This window comes from Protobothrops mucrosquamatus, unplaced genomic scaffold (genome assembly GCF_001527695.2).
Source record: "Protobothrops mucrosquamatus isolate PMUCROS unplaced genomic scaffold, P.Mucros_1.0 scaffold1826, whole genome shotgun sequence".
Lineage (NCBI taxonomy): Eukaryota > Metazoa > Chordata > Lepidosauria > Squamata > Viperidae > Protobothrops > Protobothrops mucrosquamatus.
This window is the reverse complement of record NW_015387960.1, coordinates 399,942-418,037: the sequence shown is the minus strand read 5'-3', so window position 1 is coordinate 418,037 and position 18,096 is coordinate 399,942. Positions and strand designations below refer to the sequence as shown.

At 40.7% G+C, this 18,096-nt stretch overlaps 1 protein-coding gene across 1 annotated transcript in view; it reads right to left on the bottom strand.

Annotated features, from left to right (window-relative positions):
- Nucleotides 1-18,096, bottom strand: part of EIPR1 (EARP complex and GARP complex interacting protein 1) — a 70,644-nt gene that overhangs the window by 36,114 nt on the left and 16,434 nt on the right. The window contains exon 4 of the mRNA XM_015823298.1: nt 3,056-3,212. Coding sequence (XP_015678784.1) covers nt 3,056-3,212 — 157 coding nt within the window. The remainder of the gene's footprint in view (nt 1-3,055; nt 3,213-18,096) is intronic.

Here is an 18,096-nt window from a genome sequence, read left to right as displayed (position 1 = left end):
TTATTTGAATATAAATGCTCAAACCTTATAAAATTGTGTGTCTGTCTCTGCGTACAGACACACACAGACACACACAGACACACACAACACACACACACCTAGATGTAAATGTAGCCTACCTATGCAGTAGGGACGTGTAGCTATTAGGATCTGAACTAGTAAATAATTCCAGTTTTGACATGGCATGCTTGCTGCACTTGTCCGTCAAAGGCAGGGTCTGGCTCAGCAGTGGAAAGAAATGCCTTGCAGCCCCTCTCTTCCCTGTTGCTTTTAAATTAGTACACTGATGGAGCTATGTAGATAAAAGCAAGAATTTATAGCCCAGCTGGGTGGAGGAGGGCTGTGCAGCGGAGGAGAGATGTGAGAGAGGGTCTGGGGACTATTTCTTGGGAGTTTGGAGCTGGCTGGAGTGACACATGGAACTTTCTTATCAAGAGAGCCAGAAAGGGTTTTTCTTTGAGCCGCAGTGCTAGAAGCCAAGCAGCTAAGACCCGAAGGGAAAGACTGGCCAGCTAAAGCCTTTCTTGAAGCTATAGCAGCTGGAGCAGGTGCTGATAAAGCAGTGGGAAGACCAGAATAACCTAAATGGAGATGAAGCAGCAGACCCAGGGCAGTTCAGTGGCAGCAAGCTGTTGAAGAACCTCATCAAGAGACCGAGCATGGAGGCCAGAAGCAGTTCAGCAGTGAAACCCAGGAAGAGTCCTGTTACTGTTAGGTGAGGCCACTGGAAAGAACTTGCAAAATCCTTGTAAGGAACGTGTAGCTCATCAAAAGGCTGCTGCAGTAGAGACCCACTGAAGGATCCAACTGGAAGAGCCTACCCTTGAGGCTACTTCAGTAGGTGATTTGCCAAAGAGGCCCATGGCAGAGAGAGGCAGAGAGTGGCTACCAGCTGTTAAATATGCTAGCCCTGGCTTCCCATGATCTGAGAGATTAGTGTGGAAAGCCCTAGCCAGAAAACAAACAAACCAGGGTACCGTCAACATGAGGTCCATAGGACCAGTTATGTCGGCAGTGTTTGGCCAACACAAGGAGAGGAATCAAGATTACGTGATTATTCAGCAGCAAGTTGAGAGTTGTAGTGCACAATAACTTTGTTTCATAAAATGTATAGCATCCAAAAAAAGCTGACAAAAATATTCCAAGCATAGATTTTCATGACCCAGAAAACGGGCATAAACAAAATGGATTTGGTCCCATGTGTTTGGGGTCCATGTGACTTCTGCTGAAGCTTTTTAAAGGAAAGAAAGCTATAATGATTGAAATTCAAAGTACACATTTTGTACAGATGCAAGTTTAAATGAATGAAACTATGAAGTGAATGAAACCATATAGTTCCACCTATTTCAATTATCACTGAATTCCCTGGAAACAATTATCTCTTAAAATGCAGGAACAGGGATCAATCGATATGTAGTAAAGAATTTAAATAATGTTGAGCCTAGCTAAATCAAATGGGAAAAGGCAGAGTGATTCGGGCATATTATGTCAGGTAAAACATTTCCATCCATATCTAAGGTTCAACTGCTCAACTAGACAATCAGAACATACAGAGAGACTGGAATTAAGTCATCTCCAGTATATGGAACTCCTCATGATTTCCTTATCTGTATCGGTATACAAGTAGCACAAAGAAGAGCCATTTCACTAGATAACAACAGGAGAAAAATAGGAAAAGCCTTACTTTTTAAATTTTTTAAATTTTATTGAATATACAGTTAAAAACAAAAGAGACACAGTGGACATAATACAACTTCCCTGGTTTAAACAATACTATTAGTATTAACTTATGAAAAAAAATGTCTTTACATTATAACAGAATATGCATATAGGATCTGTGAACTTTCTAGTAAGCGTTCTTTCAATCATATACATTATAGTTAAATAACTATCAATTTTATCGTATAAAGAATACTAGTATAAAGATTTCTAAACTATCAACTTATCAATCAACATTCGTCCCAGCATTCCTCCTTGACTCTAGCCATTTATACACTCCATTCCAAATTTCGAAATAGTCTGTTTCGGTTTTATTTTTAAGCTCTAATGTTAACCTATCCATTTCCGAGCAGGATAGGATTTTATTTATTACTTCTTTTATTTTATTTATTACTTCTTTTCTTTTCTCTTCCATTTCTGAGCATAGGCTAGTCTCGCTGCAGTTAGAATATGCAGTACTAAATATAAAGATCCTTTGCTGGATTTCTCCTTGCTAATCCCTAATAAAAAAATTTTTTGGTTTTAATTCGATTTTTTGTGATAATATCTCTTCCAACCATTTTTTTTATCAAATGCCAAAATTCTTGAGCTTTTGGGCATTCCCACTACATGTGGTAATAGGTCCCTGGTGATTTTCTACATTTCCAACATATCGATGAGTTTTTTTTGTCCATTTTTGCTAATTTTATGAGGGGAAGATGCCACCTGTAGAACATCTTATATAGATTTTCTTTATAGGTGGTGGCTAACGTTAGCCTCCTATTCCTATCCCATAATAATTGCCAATTATCTAAATCGATACTATAGCCAAAATTTTTGCTCCAAATTAGCATTGTGTCTAGGAAAAGCCTTATTTGATAACCATCAGCTTATACATGACTATGAGTCATTGATAGAAAACCATTTCTTTGTTTTGTTACAAAGTACAGTATAAAATAAAGGAAAAAATTTCAAGGAACACCAGTTACCCAATAGAGTGGAGATGGAGAAGGTAGCACAAGTGAGGGGAAGCAACCAGAACATGGATTCAGACTTTTCTAAGTGAAATTCCATCCAGCAACTAAGCTATTATTATATTAGTTGTGTGTAACATAAAATATACACGTTCAAATGCACAGCATTGTAGAATTAATGAATTATCCAAAAAAACCACAGTTAAACAGTGTATTAAATATTTGAAGGACTATTGCTTTTACTTCCTGATCCTGTCTAGGATAACAATAAAGAAACCATAATGTAAGGCATGTATATTTCAATGTACAAAGTTCAGATTTAATAGAAACTGTCTGCCCTTCATTCTTTTTTCCTTGGGAGTATAAAATATGCAGAGTCCTACCCGGCCATATTGCCATGGGCTGTGTTGTCAAGGTGACAGAGTAGCTCCAGGATTTGAGCATTGCTTGATGAATCATCAGGGGATTCATGATTGCCTGATTCCAATTCCTTCGGCATCCTCCATACAGCCGCACATGTCATGACTTTACTGTCTGAAGCTAAGGAACAGAGGATAATGTCAACAGATCACAGTAGGGGGAGGCAAGGGAGGGGGATTTCTGGAAGAGAGAGAGAGAGCCCTAGCATTTTTGCAATCAAAAGCAAGGCACTGCTCATCGGCCATGTAAAAACATTTAAAGAATCCTACAGAACTTCATTCTAACAATAGAGCACATAGAAGAGGGAAAAAAAAACCCCACAATAGCCGAGCCGAGCCAGCAAGCTGCATAAATAGCCGAGGTGACAGCAGGCGATACAAGTCATTGGAAGGACTTTCCCCAACGCTGCTTTCTGTACGGCTATTTCAATTAATACCAGGAGAGTACAGCGATTTGCTGAGATTACCATTTTTCTGCTTAATAACACAGGCATAATTTTAAGGTCTCCATCTCTGGCTTTCCTGGGTCATCTTTAATTTGCATGGGTAGCTTCTGAACCATGTCTTTTGCAGAGAGCTAGGTTTTTAGCTCGGTACTTTTATATTCTGCCCCCCCCTCCCCAGATTCAATTCCTTCCAGATAAAAATCAAAAAAATCCTACACAGAGGTCTCCTGAGCTTTCCAAACTCAAGGCTATTGCTAACTTGTGGCCAGTCATAAAATACCATTTATCAGAGGGTAGATAGATGAGGTTCCTCTTCAACAGATTTCTGCACCCCATCCTTCCCCCCCACCCCCAGGTTTCTTAATAACCTATATAGTTTTTACTTTTATTTTCTGGGCACTCTTCCAAACAAATCAGTGAGCTGCAGTAACACGCTATTTTTGGTTTTTATATTTTTTATTTTTTTTCCAGAATGCCCTAAAGAATACGTGGCCCCTAGAGATATTACTTGAAATGTCAATGCTGGAAGCTGGCATTTCAATATGGTTACCCTTCTGGAAGATTCCCATTGTGTTCTTTTAATTAAAAGAATTTAGGGGGGAAAAGTCAGATGGCAGTCAAGTCATTGTTCTCTACAAGATACGAAAGAAAGGCACGAAGAAAAGTGGGAGAAAGGGATGGAAAATATGTATCATTCTTATGCTCTACATATAAATATAGCTAAAATGTTAATACAGCTCAATTTATTTAGCCACTGAGTCAAAATTAATGGCTTTTTTAAAATAGTAGCTCCCCTATATTATTTAAATCAAGAATGAAACCTGGTCCATGACATCCAGCAGCATTATGGTAGAAACACTTCTCATATTCCGAGCACTTTTTCAGCTGGGGCAGATTTGAAATTTAGGGAGCCTGAAGTGGATGCATTTACAAAAATGACTGGCATGAATGATTTGCCTATTTATGGGGGGGGGAGGGAGGGGGGGAACAGGAGAGAAACCATCACTTAGCAGAAGACATGGCAGTGTAGCAGAAGACAAGCTATTTGTTCCCTGAAGAATGCTCTTTACATACTTCTATCATTATGTGGTTCCCAGGGGAAAAAGTGGTAAGAGGTTCCTAATAGTTAGCTCTTTTCTTTTTCTTTTCTTTCCTTCCCTCTTTTTCTAACTCGCTTTTTTCTTTCTTTCTTTACTTTTCTTTCTTCCTTTCCCTCTTTTTGTCTCTTTCCTTTTCTTTCTTTCACTCACTTTCCTCCCTTCTTTCCTTTCCTTTCCTTTACCTCCCTCCCTTCCTTCCTGTCTCACTTTTCTTTCTCATTCACTTTTCCTCTTTTCCTTTCTTTCCTTCCCTTCCCTTTCCTTCTTTCTCCTTTCCCATTCTCTCCCTCTCCTTCTTCCCTGGCATGTCCCAGGGGGAACATTCTGTCCCTACTTTTGAGATGTTAATTATAAACTTAGTTGTAAGATTTACAAGTAGATCTGAGTAACCAGAAAGATTCTTGCCCTTCTAAGAACAGATTCATACTGTACAGTGGTACTGGTGAATATCTGGGGATTAAGACCTAGTGCAGGGGCGGGCAACCTTGGCTCTTTTATGACTCATGGACTTCAACTCCCAGAATTCTTGAGCCTGCCATGCTGAGGGGAAAGGGAGAGTTTCCAAGCTGAGCTATGCTGGCTCAGGAATTCTGGGAGTTGAAGTCCACAAGTCATAGCCAAGGTTGCCTACCCCTGACCTAGAGCTGAGCAAAGGCTTTCCCATCCATTGTGAATAGAAGAAAGGCTAATTTGGGTTTCTAGGTATGGAAGAATGCCCCACTAAAGAAAATTAATTGGAGACTGACTAGACAGATCTCTCACTTTCAAAGTACAATGACTGCCAATTATATCAAGATTATATATATTTACAAGCATGAGACAATCTGTTGAGTAGGAAGGTATCAGGTTTCACACCTTGCAAACATGGAGTCTAGCAAACAGTCCTCCTTTATTTGTGAGAGGTTGTGATACGTTCTCATCTTTACACCCAAAATACAGGAGATATTGTGTGTGTTTGTGTGTGTGTGTGTGTGTGTGTGTAACTGGCCTATATCCAGCTTCAGCTATAACTTTTAGTCTATTCTAGCTTCAGTGACCTATTTCCTAATAACCTTAGGACTGGACCTCTACAATGCACATTACCTGGGATTACCCTTGGACACCTGCTAGAACTTCTCACTCTTGCAAAAAGCAGCTGCCCAATTAAATGGGCACGTAACACCAGTGTAGAAAAACACTACACTAGTTACCAATGAGCTACCAACTCAATTAAGGTCTGTAAAGCCTTAATCAAATTAGGACTGCACATTTTAAAAAATGCCCTCCCAAATCCATCCAATGCACTTAAAGCTATTTTTTTTCCAGAAATTATTCCCTTAGCTCACCATGCTGTTAATGTTTATGCTCCTAAACTGGTTAACACTAATAAAGTTTAAGTCATTCACCACTGATTGATCAATCAAGGGGGAGGGGAGGGGTGCGGAGGGGAGGGGTGCGGAGGGGAGAGGAGGGGAGGAGAGGGGAGGGGAGGAGAGGAGAGGAGAGGAGAAGGCTAAATTAATGAATAGCCAAACATGAAGAGATTCCTACCTGGTATATAAATATCAATAACGAACATACCAAACAGACTCCTTAAAGAGAGGCTCAAGGGTTGGTACCCACAAAATAAAAACAATGTTAAGTCACAATATGTTTCAGGAGAAGGAAAAATAAAGAAGGTTCCTCGGATCCCTTGTCTTTCATAGTTCTGAATAGTTCTCCCATCTGCCCAGTTGTGGTCATATGCCATTCCTTTTCTACAACAGACCCTCACTTATCCAAGAAAAAGATAAGATGATTCAGACAACACATAATAATTCAATGTTTGAGTAGCTGGCTGCACCACAGAAAACAAGTAACTTCCCTGAGCATCCAGCTCCATATTTGATAGGCTTCTCTACTAAAAAGATGGTAGACGGTAGACCACCATTAAAAAAAATGATATTATAGAGTGATATCTAGAGGACAGGAATAGAGAACAGATGGCTTAGAGAGGTCCCCTAGGCTCTCCAAGCTACAAAGAAGGGGAAACTGACGAACAGAGATCAGAAATACAAACAGATTAGATTTTTTTTTCTTGCCCAGCAACTAGTTGTTTTTAGCTTAATCCCAGCTGAGAATTCCGAGCAGGATCAGACATCAGCAGCTGCCTATTTGGTAAAAAGGCCATATTGTTTAAGCACAAGTTACTAATAAACATGCCATAACTAAATTGCAAACGTATCTGTGATTTACACTGCAAACTAAAGAAATGTCCTCATAATTATTTCTATTATTTACTCTGGTGCAGATTACAGCTGTCTCTTTTTTAATAGCTTCATCAATTATACAAGTTATAAAATACCATCCAAATATTTAACACCAATGGCAGAAACACCACTTTGAAAATGCAAGTGTTGTAGATGCAGGTCTCCAGAGTCAGGTGGTGGACGTGAAATGAAGGAAAAGTTTGAAGGGCAAGTCTAGCAGAGCTTCCATCTGCATGCGAACAGAAAAGTCACCCTGGTTTTTTTTGCAGAGAAGGCCTACATCAGTGTTTCTCAACCTTGACAATTTTAAGGCATGTGGACTTCAACTCCCAGAATTCCACAGCCAGCATTGCTGGCTGTGGAATTCTGGGAGTTGAAGTCCACATGCCTTAAAATTGTCAAGGTTGAGAAACACTGGCCTACATGGTGATGAACGAAAAGGAACACGATAGCATCGGCCATGACTTTGGAGTGTGCTAAACTCAACCTAAACTGGCATCTGCAGAGCTCCGTGCTGGAATGGGCTGAGCTGAGGCCTTGCTCTTTGATGCGCTCAGGTGGTACAAAGCCAGCTGGCTGCCATTACTCAGTTGCCCTGGGAACCACAATTGAAGTGTACTTCTGAATCTGTACAGGAGGTACTTTTTGCACCATTGCCACAGCAGCTCTTGCTGTGCAAAGTTAAAGTTGTGTAGCAGCTCAAGCCACAGCCCAGCTGGTGCCCATTAATGTTCCCTGTATGACAGGAGCAAGCCGCTGGTCTCAGATGCTTCCTTCTTGCCACAGACAAAACAGGAGGATTTATTACTCTTATTAGTCGGGATGAGGCCTACTTTGCTTGTTTGAATAGAAGGGTCCTCAGAAGCAATGGTGACTTTACACACAGTTTTTACTACCTTTTCAGCTTTTAGTTCTTCCTGCCCCGTATTTGCAATCTCTGTCTGGTTTAAAAGTCCCACTGAATTTAGGGACAAGAAAAAAGAGCTAATTTTAGACGGGGGCACTGCCTGATCAAAAAATAGTAGGATCTGTCCCCAGTGTTGTTCTTAATAGTTATATAGCACTGCTTTTAATGAAGTGCTTTGAAGTAATATCTGTAGGTTCATATTATCTTGTATTTTGGTACAAATATTCTGTCATCTATAAGCTCTTTCTGTAATCTTCGTGCAATCCCCTAGAATAGGGGTCCCCTACCCCCTGGTCACACCCACTACCGGGCCACAGCTCGTTCAGAACCGGGCTGCAGAAGAGGTGGGTGGGTGAGTGAATGGACACGCATAGCTCCACTTGCGGGAATGGCAGGCACACACATGCTTCACCTGCCGCTCGCGCAGAACCATCCTTCCCCCTCTCCCCCACCAGTCTGCAAAGCCAGAAAGGTTGGAGACCGCTGCCCTAGAACACAATTTTCAGAAAATCAGGAACATGCTAACCTATCCTTCATATATTTCAACACCTGTAGAGAAAAAATAAATCTCAGGGGTGACACATAATTAAGACCTTTACTCTCCAGTTTTAAAGTATATATAAACCCTGCCCTTATATTCTTCTGATTATTCTTATTCTGCACCGTTTATAGTTTTACCCAAAGTTACAACAGAAAATTAGTCTTTAGCAATGCCGTTTATATCTGGCCTTCAAAATACTGCTGATGTACAACTTCTAGGATCCTTCACCCTAGCTGGGCCTGACGCCATTTGCATTTGGACAGCCATAGATCCCTCAGCTACATTCTTACTTCTTGCTCATTTGACATGCAAGGTGGCTCATAGCAATATTTTAAAAGGCACAGCATTGCAGTCACTATATTCCTGAAAGCAACATTATTCCAGCAATATGTATACATTTATAAAATCATTTTAAGCAATTTCTAATCATTATGCTGTACTACCAGTGTTAGAACCAAGCAAGATTTCTTAAAAAGAAGATTCTACAATTCAGAAAAATGCAACGAAAAGCAGCAATGGAAGCTGGAAAGATTTCCGGAAAATAATCCGTATTATTCCTAAGAAAAATGACTTCTACTTTCCAAAATCCACTGTTCTGTAAAATTAACTAAGCGCTGTAAATGAACAGTCTCCCAGTGGCAATTCCCCTTCAAGCTGCAATTCCCCCAAACAACCCAACTCATATTCCAATGGCAAGTCCGTCGATAACCCTGTGTTTTCTTGCTAAGAGTGCAATGAACATGAGAAAGGGGAAGAACATATAATCTTTGCTTATTCTCTAACACCATCCCCATCGATTTCCGCATGCTAAAGGCAAGCTCCCTCAGCAGACAGCCATTAGTATCTAGGCTGGCTCGCTTGGCAGTTTCCCTGTCAACAAGCCAATTTTATGTCACGTGGGAAGCCGACAGGGGTACCTGCTGTTAAGAGTTTGCTTTGCAAAATTTGATAGAAGCAAGACTGGCCGAGTGTGCTCATTCATGCTCCCCTTCTTCAGCTGTTTCTTCCATCCAAACCCAGAATGACTCAACAGAGCAAATATGCAATTCAGAAGAGAACTACAATGAGAAGTGAGAATAGATTGTAGGTGCACAGGCTTTATAGCTATGACTGACCTGTTTTTAGGATGTTTTTGTGGTGGTCATTAAACAAACACATGTAGATGAGTGGGCTGAGCCCGAGGGAGGGGTCAAACACATCATCAGTCATGAGTCCCTTCGAGCCCACAAGAGATCTAAGTCCAGCCCACCTTGAATTCCTTCTACTCTTATCTCCCGCTAATTTCCCTTGACTGTTAGTAGTTCAGATTCTTTCAGAAAGCTCAAGTTTACAATACATTTTTATACTCATTTGAACTGTCTGGATTTCCTCATTTTCCTGTTGCTTGACAATGCAGTGGTTATGAGAACACCGCAATTGTTAAGCGAGCCCATTGTTCGCTATAGTGGATTTTTGCCAAAAAACATAAATGCAGTCGTGTTGCCGAGCACCTGAATTGCAGTCATGTGACTCAAGATTGACTATCATAACCAGATCCAGGTTGCAAGTCCGTCTTTTCAGGTAGGACGTAACTTTAAATGAATGCTAAGCAAGTTATAAGTCATAACTTGAGGACTACGTTGAGGTCTACCTATACATGTGTATTATGCAACTGATTGACTGATGCCACAACTCTTTGCTCATACTTGCTTTCAATGCTTTTAGTTCTTTTCCATAAAAACTGTGAACTGCATACAATTCATTATAAAAATTTAAAGGCTGATCCCTAAATTGTTTCACTCTGGGCAACACTACCCCACCAGACTGCAATGGTTTTCAAAGAGACAACCTGTTAAGAGACATGCTGAGTTGGGCTCATGAAGAAAGAGCACCAACCGCTGCCACTGGCCTCTCCCAAGAGAAGGGTCAATAAGAAAGGCTGTTGAGTTACAGTAACCATCTTCTGGATGCCATCTCCAACCCTTCTCCAACCCACTGTAATGCTGTAGGTAGGAAACGTAAGTAGAAGAGAAATATCAGCAAGCATAAAAGACAAGGGACTGTTGGCCAGCTACATGACCAAAATATTCTCCAGTAATGGAGGCAGAATGATAGCAGAGATCACTACAAAACTACAGTAATGGTTTTTACCCACTGGTGAAGCTTCAAAATTATTGGGAAAATTGAATGTTTGTCATCATCATAGGAACCAAAGTGGCTGAAATCTGGTATGATGATGATAATGATGATATGCCATCAGACCAGTGTTACCCAGATTGACTTTCTCCAAGATGCAGTCTGATATAGGTCTATGCAAATCTTTTGAAAGACAAGCATGCACAAAGCTTTTTCTGAATAATTAAAACTGCCCTGTCTTTTTCCAGGCTAATGCAAAGAACACGTATAGAGACAATCTGGAGTAGTTTCCAAAGCAGTTTTGTTGCTTTCAATTTTTTGATTTGACATTAGTTGCTAATTTAAACATGATTTTAGATATATTAAATCACATCTCAGTAAATGTAGGATATGGAAATATTTTCTAGGAAACCCACACAGCTGCTGAAAAAACTTAGGCATGTGCAATTTCTTGTAGTGACTTTAGAGCAAGGCTCTCTATAAGGATATAAACTCCCAGTGTTAGAATTATGGAACAGTTTTTAAATCTTATTTTGACATATAATACGGAATGAAGAAGCAAGGTATCCCCCCCAGAAGATTTCTGGCATAGATTCACTTCAGTAAATCCAAAGAATCCTCTATTTTAATATTTATAATTCAGATTTCTCATGGTATTTTCTTATCTGCAGACAGGCATAACTGGAAATATATATGGGAAATATATATATTTTACACTTGTGCCTTCAAGTCAGTTTTTGACTTCTGATCACTTCCTGAACTAGTCCTCACTGTTTTCTTGGCAAGATATTTCAGAAGCAGTTTGCCAGTTTTTCCTTCCTAGGGCTGAGAGACAGTGACCGGCCCATGGTTAGATCCCAACTGGCTTAGTGCTTAAGGTGGAACTATAACTCTCCTCTGGGTCTAGCCTCATGCTTTATACTGTATATAAAAATTAAAAGGGGAAAGGTAACTATTTCCTCTGTTCAATCATGTCCAACTCTAGGGTGCAGTGCTCGAGATCTCCATTTCCTAGGGAGCCAGCATTGTCCAAAGATGCTTCCGTGGTCATGTGGCCTGCATGACTATATACCAGTGATGGCAAACCTTTTAGAGACCGAGTGCCCAAACTGCAACCCAAAACCCACTTATTTATCACAAAGTGCCAGGGCTGCATCAGTATTGTGGTGCCCTCAAGGGGGGCATGGGGGCGTGGCCCACTGGGTTGGCGTAGCTGCAGTGGTCACGGCAGACTGGGTGAGCGTGGCCGGGGCCAGGACAGCGGAGGCCAGTCCCTCGCCATCTCCGGGGCATCCCCAGGGGGCCAACGCCGCTTGCTCGCTCACTTCCTGCCCTGTCACTTCCAAACACCACGTGCTTGCTACTCTGGGGAACTCTGCTGGGGCAACGGCGTGCGTGCCCACAGAGAGGGTTCTGAGTGCCGCCTCTGGCACGCGTGCCATAGGTTCGCCACCACTGCTATATACCTAGGCAAATACAGGTACTTAAAAAAATATTACCATATATACCCACAGATAAATCCATCTGTGGATAATCCGAACCTGGTTTTTTTGATGTATTTGGGACCTAATATTCTTGGCCTACCCATGAGTATATACAGTATTGTTAGCAGCCAGAAAGAAAAAGAAAAAAGAAGTCCACTATAGAATTTGCTATATTTCTGACACATCCAGAAATCGGTGCTGCTAAAGCTACTTTTTTATTTAACAATAATAGTACTTCCTTTTTCATCGGAAAGGAATTATTGTGCCTAGGTTGTACTTGCTTTACAGCATCAACAGCAAAAGAAAATCTACCCGCCTGGGGAACCTGTAGGCTCCCTTTTACCGTCTCTCAGGCAACCTGGCAGTGTGGGAGGGGGCTGTTGTGGGTGTATAAAGGAGGAGTATGTTAGACATTGCAGCATTACATTTTTCATACTGAATTTGTGAAATCTGACAATAGAGAAGGCAACAGGGCCTGCTTATTTGTAAAGTAAAACAGAACCAAAGTGGTATATCGTGACCTCTCATGACAGGTTATCTGCCACCAAACCTTCCCTACCCTCTGAACGCTACTGCAAAGCAGTTCACCGAAACAAAGAGAGCATTGCCTACAATTACAGGACTATGCCCTCTTCTGGCAACTGCCATCATCACATCCAGACTTGCCATTGTTTGAGAAGGCCCGGCAGGAGATCAGCACTCCTCCTCCTCCTCCTCCTTTGAAAAGCACGTATTAAGGAAAGTCTACTTTGGAGCAAATCCTCACTTTTTGGAGGGAAGAGCTCTGAACTGAGCCATTTCCTGCAGTCATGGGTTTGAAATATTTATAGCAGATGCCTTTGAATCATCTTGCCACTTCCCCTCCTCACCCCATTTGTTTTATACGAGGCAGGGTGTGTTGCAGCTCTGCGGTGGATCAGCTCTTCTTCAGTCCGACTGAAGCATCCCTCGTGACCTCCACCGGTCCACCCTTGTGGGTGCCAAAAATGACCCTTGACCTCTTCCCACTGCCTTTCCACAAGAGCATTAGAATACGGCCCTTTTAAGCCTGAACAGGACAAGCAAGTGCAGCCATATTAAAGTTGCCGAAACGTGTGCACGGAGGCCTTAATGAAATGCCAGACTGCACATTTCTTCCTCTTTCCCCCCTTTCCATAAAGTCAGGCAATGCAAATGTGAGATCCCCAAAGTATTATTAATTCTGCTACCTTGCACATTGAGCCAGCGATGCTGAAGCGGAGAGGTGTAACTTACATCGCGATTGTGCCAGCTGCTCGCTCTCTCGGGGACAAAGGCTTTCACCCCAGAGGAGAGGGCAGGTGGCAATGCCAGTCTGTGCCCTCCAAGGAGTTTCCACAGAAGGAAGAGGTGAAAAGCGAAGGGGAGGGGAGGAGCAGACTTAATTTCCAAAACTGTCAAGTTGATGTGATAAATCGGCGTTTCTGCAGCTACCAGTGTCAGACCTTATGAAACTGTCCTACTTTTAAAAGTGGAGGTGGCTTAGCATGTAGCAGATTTCCTGTGAAAGCATCTTTATGGTGCCCCTTCTGTCTCTCTGTTGGAGCGAACAGATTCTTTTGGTTGTATTATAGGAATATGGGAGGCTTTATTTACATGGAGTCCTGTCACAATTCCATATTATCTACAAGAACTGGCATCATTTCTGGGGCTTCCAACTGAAGACTCGGATGATCCTTATTTGCTGAAACTGGGGGATAAGTCCAGGCAGAGTGCAGGTAGTCCTCAATTTACAACCACAATTGAACCCAAAATTTATGTTCTTAAGTGAGAAATTGGTTAAGTGAGTTTTGCCCCATTTTACAACTTTTCTCGCCACATTTGTTAAGTGAATCACTGCAGTTTTAAAATTAGTAACACGGTTGTTAAGTGAATCTGGCTTCCCCATTGACTTTGCTTGTCAGAAGGTCTCAAAAGGAGACAACGTGACTCTGGGACACTGCAACTGTCGTAAATGTGAGTCAGTTGTCAAGCATCCAAGTGTAAATCACATGACTATGGGGAGGCGTTAATAGTCGTAAGTGTGGAAAAAATGGTGATAAAGTCACTTTTTTCAGTACTGTTGTAACTTCCAACAGTCCCTAAATGAACTGTTGTAAGTCAAGGACTACCTTTAGTGGTTCCCTCACAGAGTTATGGTTACTGGAACAGAAGCATCTCGGCTTAGAATTTGAGGACAGCTGGGAAGAGGGAAGCTCTACCTCAACATGCTCTACTTTTGGACAGATGCTGTGCAACAGAGGTTTTTCCAATCACATATTACATCTGCCTTCCCAAGTATGGTAGCTCCAGATAGGTTGGGATTTTAATTCCTGGATAACATGACCTTGAAAAGCGTTGCAGCACATTATTCTCTTTTTCTATTATAACATTTATTGAATTTTAAGGTATGTTTCTATTATCCAAGTTAACCTAATTACCTCTCTGGTATAGCATTCCAGAATTTCAAGTTACAGGGCTTGAAATTTGTTTAAAATATCCCTTAAGGTAGAAAAAAAAATTTCCCTACAGTATTTTGGAAAAATCTCTCTGGTCAAACATCATTATGCTAGCTGATCTTAAAGATGATTTTTTTTTTTAAAAAAAAAAAGATAACCTGTAGTTTATTATGACTTTTACAGAACAAGCATTGTAAACACTGACCAGAGATCAGCTTGATGTTTTTGTTATTTTTAAAACTTTACATCTTATTTAAATAAACACACTTGTTCACGTAACCATGTCTGAAAAATATTATACCCTGATTCAGCAGCTAGATCACAGCGGAGAGAACAGGAGAAGGATGGGAAGTGGGACAACTTTTCCTTTAAGCTATTTTTGAAATCAAAATCCCACTCTTCAAGCTGCTATTATCTCCTAATAGGGATGGTGGAGAAAAAACACTCCTGTTTTGACCCAAGAGGGACAACAATAGCTTCAGGGAAAGATGCTTCAGATCAGAAACCAATGGGAGAAAAATCTTCCACACATTCCTGGCCTTTGTTCTCTGATCACTAGAGGGATTATAATAGCTTATGGAAGATGAGCGGGGAAGTTGTTTTATTTTGTGGAGAAGGCCTGGCCAGGCCTTATTACTCACGAGTCAAGGTTTTTTGTTTTTGAAAAACAGAGAGTGTAAGACATTAAGAAGGATCAAAATGAGCAGAATGGAGGGGGGGGGATCTCTGAATTTCTGTGGGATAGATTTTCAGCATCTTTATGAGCCTGGGCACTTTCTAGAGGTCTTGCTAAGAAATAACCACCACATATGATGTCACAAATGATTACAGAAAATAGCATTTTCAGAAAGAACATATTTATTAACACCTAACATGCTTCAGGGAAACACTGTCTAGCACAATACCAACAAAGAAGAAAAATAACAGCTCTCAAAAGAAACCAGCATGGCTGCATAAAGAACTCTCTGATCAATTGAAAGATAAAAAGGACAAGTATAGAAAGTGGAAAGAGGGACACATAACTAAGTCAGAATATCAGCAAATAGCCCGAGCCTGCAAAGACGAAGTGAGGAAAGCTAAGGCTCAAAATGAACTAAGGCTTGCAACCAAAGTCAAAAATAACAAAAAAAGCTTCTTTCAACATGTAAAAAACAAGAAAAAAGTAAAGGAAACGATTGGTCCATTAGTGGGTGAAAGTGGCAAGAAGGTGACAAGCAACAGGGAGAAAGCAGAACTATTTAACTCATTTTTCGCATCTGTCTTTACACAAAGGGAAAAAACAGACCAACCTATCAAAAATAGTGCCATAAAAAACAAAATAGAAATATAAGTTAAGATAGGCAAGAAAATGGTAAGCGAACACCTGTCCAGCCTAGACGAGTTCAAATCGCCAGGACCAGATGGATTACACCCCAAGATTCTTAAGGAACTGGCAGATGTGATCTCAGAACCACTGAACTATATTTTTCAAAGATCCTGGAGCACTGGGGAATTACCAGAGGACTGGAAAAGAGCTGATGTAGTTCCCATCTTCAAAACAGGGAAAAAAAGGACCCAGGAAATTACAGACCTATCAGCCTGACCTCAATACCTGGGAAGATCCTGGAAAAGATAATCAAACAACGAATCAACGAACACCTAGAGGCAAACAAAGTCATTACTAAAAGCCAGCACAGGTTTGTCAAAAACAGATCATGCCAGACAAATCTTATTGCATTCTTTGACCAAGTGACAAAATTAGAGGACCAGAGGAATGCTGTGGATATAATTTACTTGGACTTCAGTAAGGCATTTGACAAAGTAGACCACAACCTACTACTTGATAAGATAGAAAAATGCGGGTTAGACAGCATCACCACCAGATGGATCCGTAGCTGGCTGACCGGCCGTACTCAGCGTGTGGTCCTCAATGGAACCGCATCTACATGGAGGGAAGTGTGTAGTGGGGTGCCCCAGGGCTCTGTTCTTCAACATCTTCATCATCTTCAACATCTTCATCAACGATCTGGACGAGGGGATAGATGGGGAACTCATCAAATTTGCAGACGACACCAAGCTGGCAGGAATAGCCAACACTCCAGAAGACAGGCTTAGGATACAGGAGGATCTGGACAGACTTGAACACTGGGCGCTATCTAACAAAATGAAATTCAGTGGTGAAAAAAGTAAAGTTCTACATTTAGGCAAGAAAAACCAAATGTACAGGTATAGTATAGGGGGTACCTTGCTCAATAGTAGTAACTGTGAGAGGGATCTCGGAGTCCTAGTGGACAATCATTTAAATATGAGCCAGCAGTGTGCTGCAGCTGCCAAAAAAGCCAACACAGTGCTAGGCTGCATTAACAGAGGGATAGAATCAAGATCACGTGAAGTATTAATACCACTTTACAATGCCTTGGTAAGGCCACGCTTGGAATACTGCATCCAGTTTTGGTCACCACGATGTAAAAAAGATGTTGAGACTCTAGAAAGAGTACAGAGAAGAGCAACAAAGATGATTAGGGGACTGGAGCTAAAACATATAAGGAACAGTTGCTGGAATTGGGTATGTCTAGTTTAACTAAGAGAAGGACGAGGGGGGACATGATAGCAGTGTTCCAGTATCTCAGGGGCTGCCACAAAGAAGAGGGAGTCAAGCTATTTTCCAAAGCGTCTGAAGGCAGGACAAGGAGCAATGGGTGGAAACTAACCAAAGAGAGAAGCCACCTAGAACTAAGGAGAAACTTCCTGACAGTTAGAACAATTAACCAGTGGAACAACCTGCCTCCAGAAGCAGTGAACGCGCCAACACTGGAAGTTTTTAAGAAGAAACTGGACAGCCATTTGTCCGAAATGGTATAGGGTTTCCTGCCTGAGCAGGGGGTTGGACTAGATGACCTCCAAGGTCCCTTCCAACTTTATCATTATTATTATTATTACTGTTTTCTTTCTTAGCATTTAATGTAATTAATTAATCAAATATAAATGGCCACCCATCTCATGTAAAGCAAATCTTAGATCCTAGTGACATAATCTTCCTTGGTAACTGAAAACATTAAATAAATATATTTGAAAATGAACATAAATCATCCCATTTTTGTAAAAATCAAATCATTTTATAAGCCGATAACATTTTATACTACATAAACTATTTTCTTGTATTAACAATCAAAAATGTCTCTGTGCAAATAATTTTATACCAATATGTTATGAAATTAATATGCAGACATTTAACACTATCATGAAGGGAAAGAAGAAAAATACTATTTAATGTCTGTGAGAGAAAAAGTAATATCTTGCCCGTGGTTTGTTACTGTTGACAGCTGCATTGTTTCTTGTTGTTATACTGTGATTTCTTCCAGGATAAACCTTAAATACCTTTTAGAGTCTCTGGTATAACATGGTTCATCAAGCTAATATCATGCATACATATATAAAATATATTTTATCTATTTATTTATATCCCATCTTTATTATTTTTATAACTCAAGGTGGTAAACATTCCTAATATTCCTTCCTCCTCCTATTTTTTTCCCATAAGAACCCTATGAGATGGTTTGGGCTAAGAGAGTGAATGGCCAGTCACCCAAACACTAAAATCTCTTTAGAGAGATACAAAGATGATTGGATTAATATAAGGCAAAACAGACCATTGTTATGATGAGTATAATTGAAAGGGGAAAAAAAATACAAGTGAAACATTATTTTGCTGTGTGTTATGCTAAATTCTCCAGAATTTGAGGGGAGGG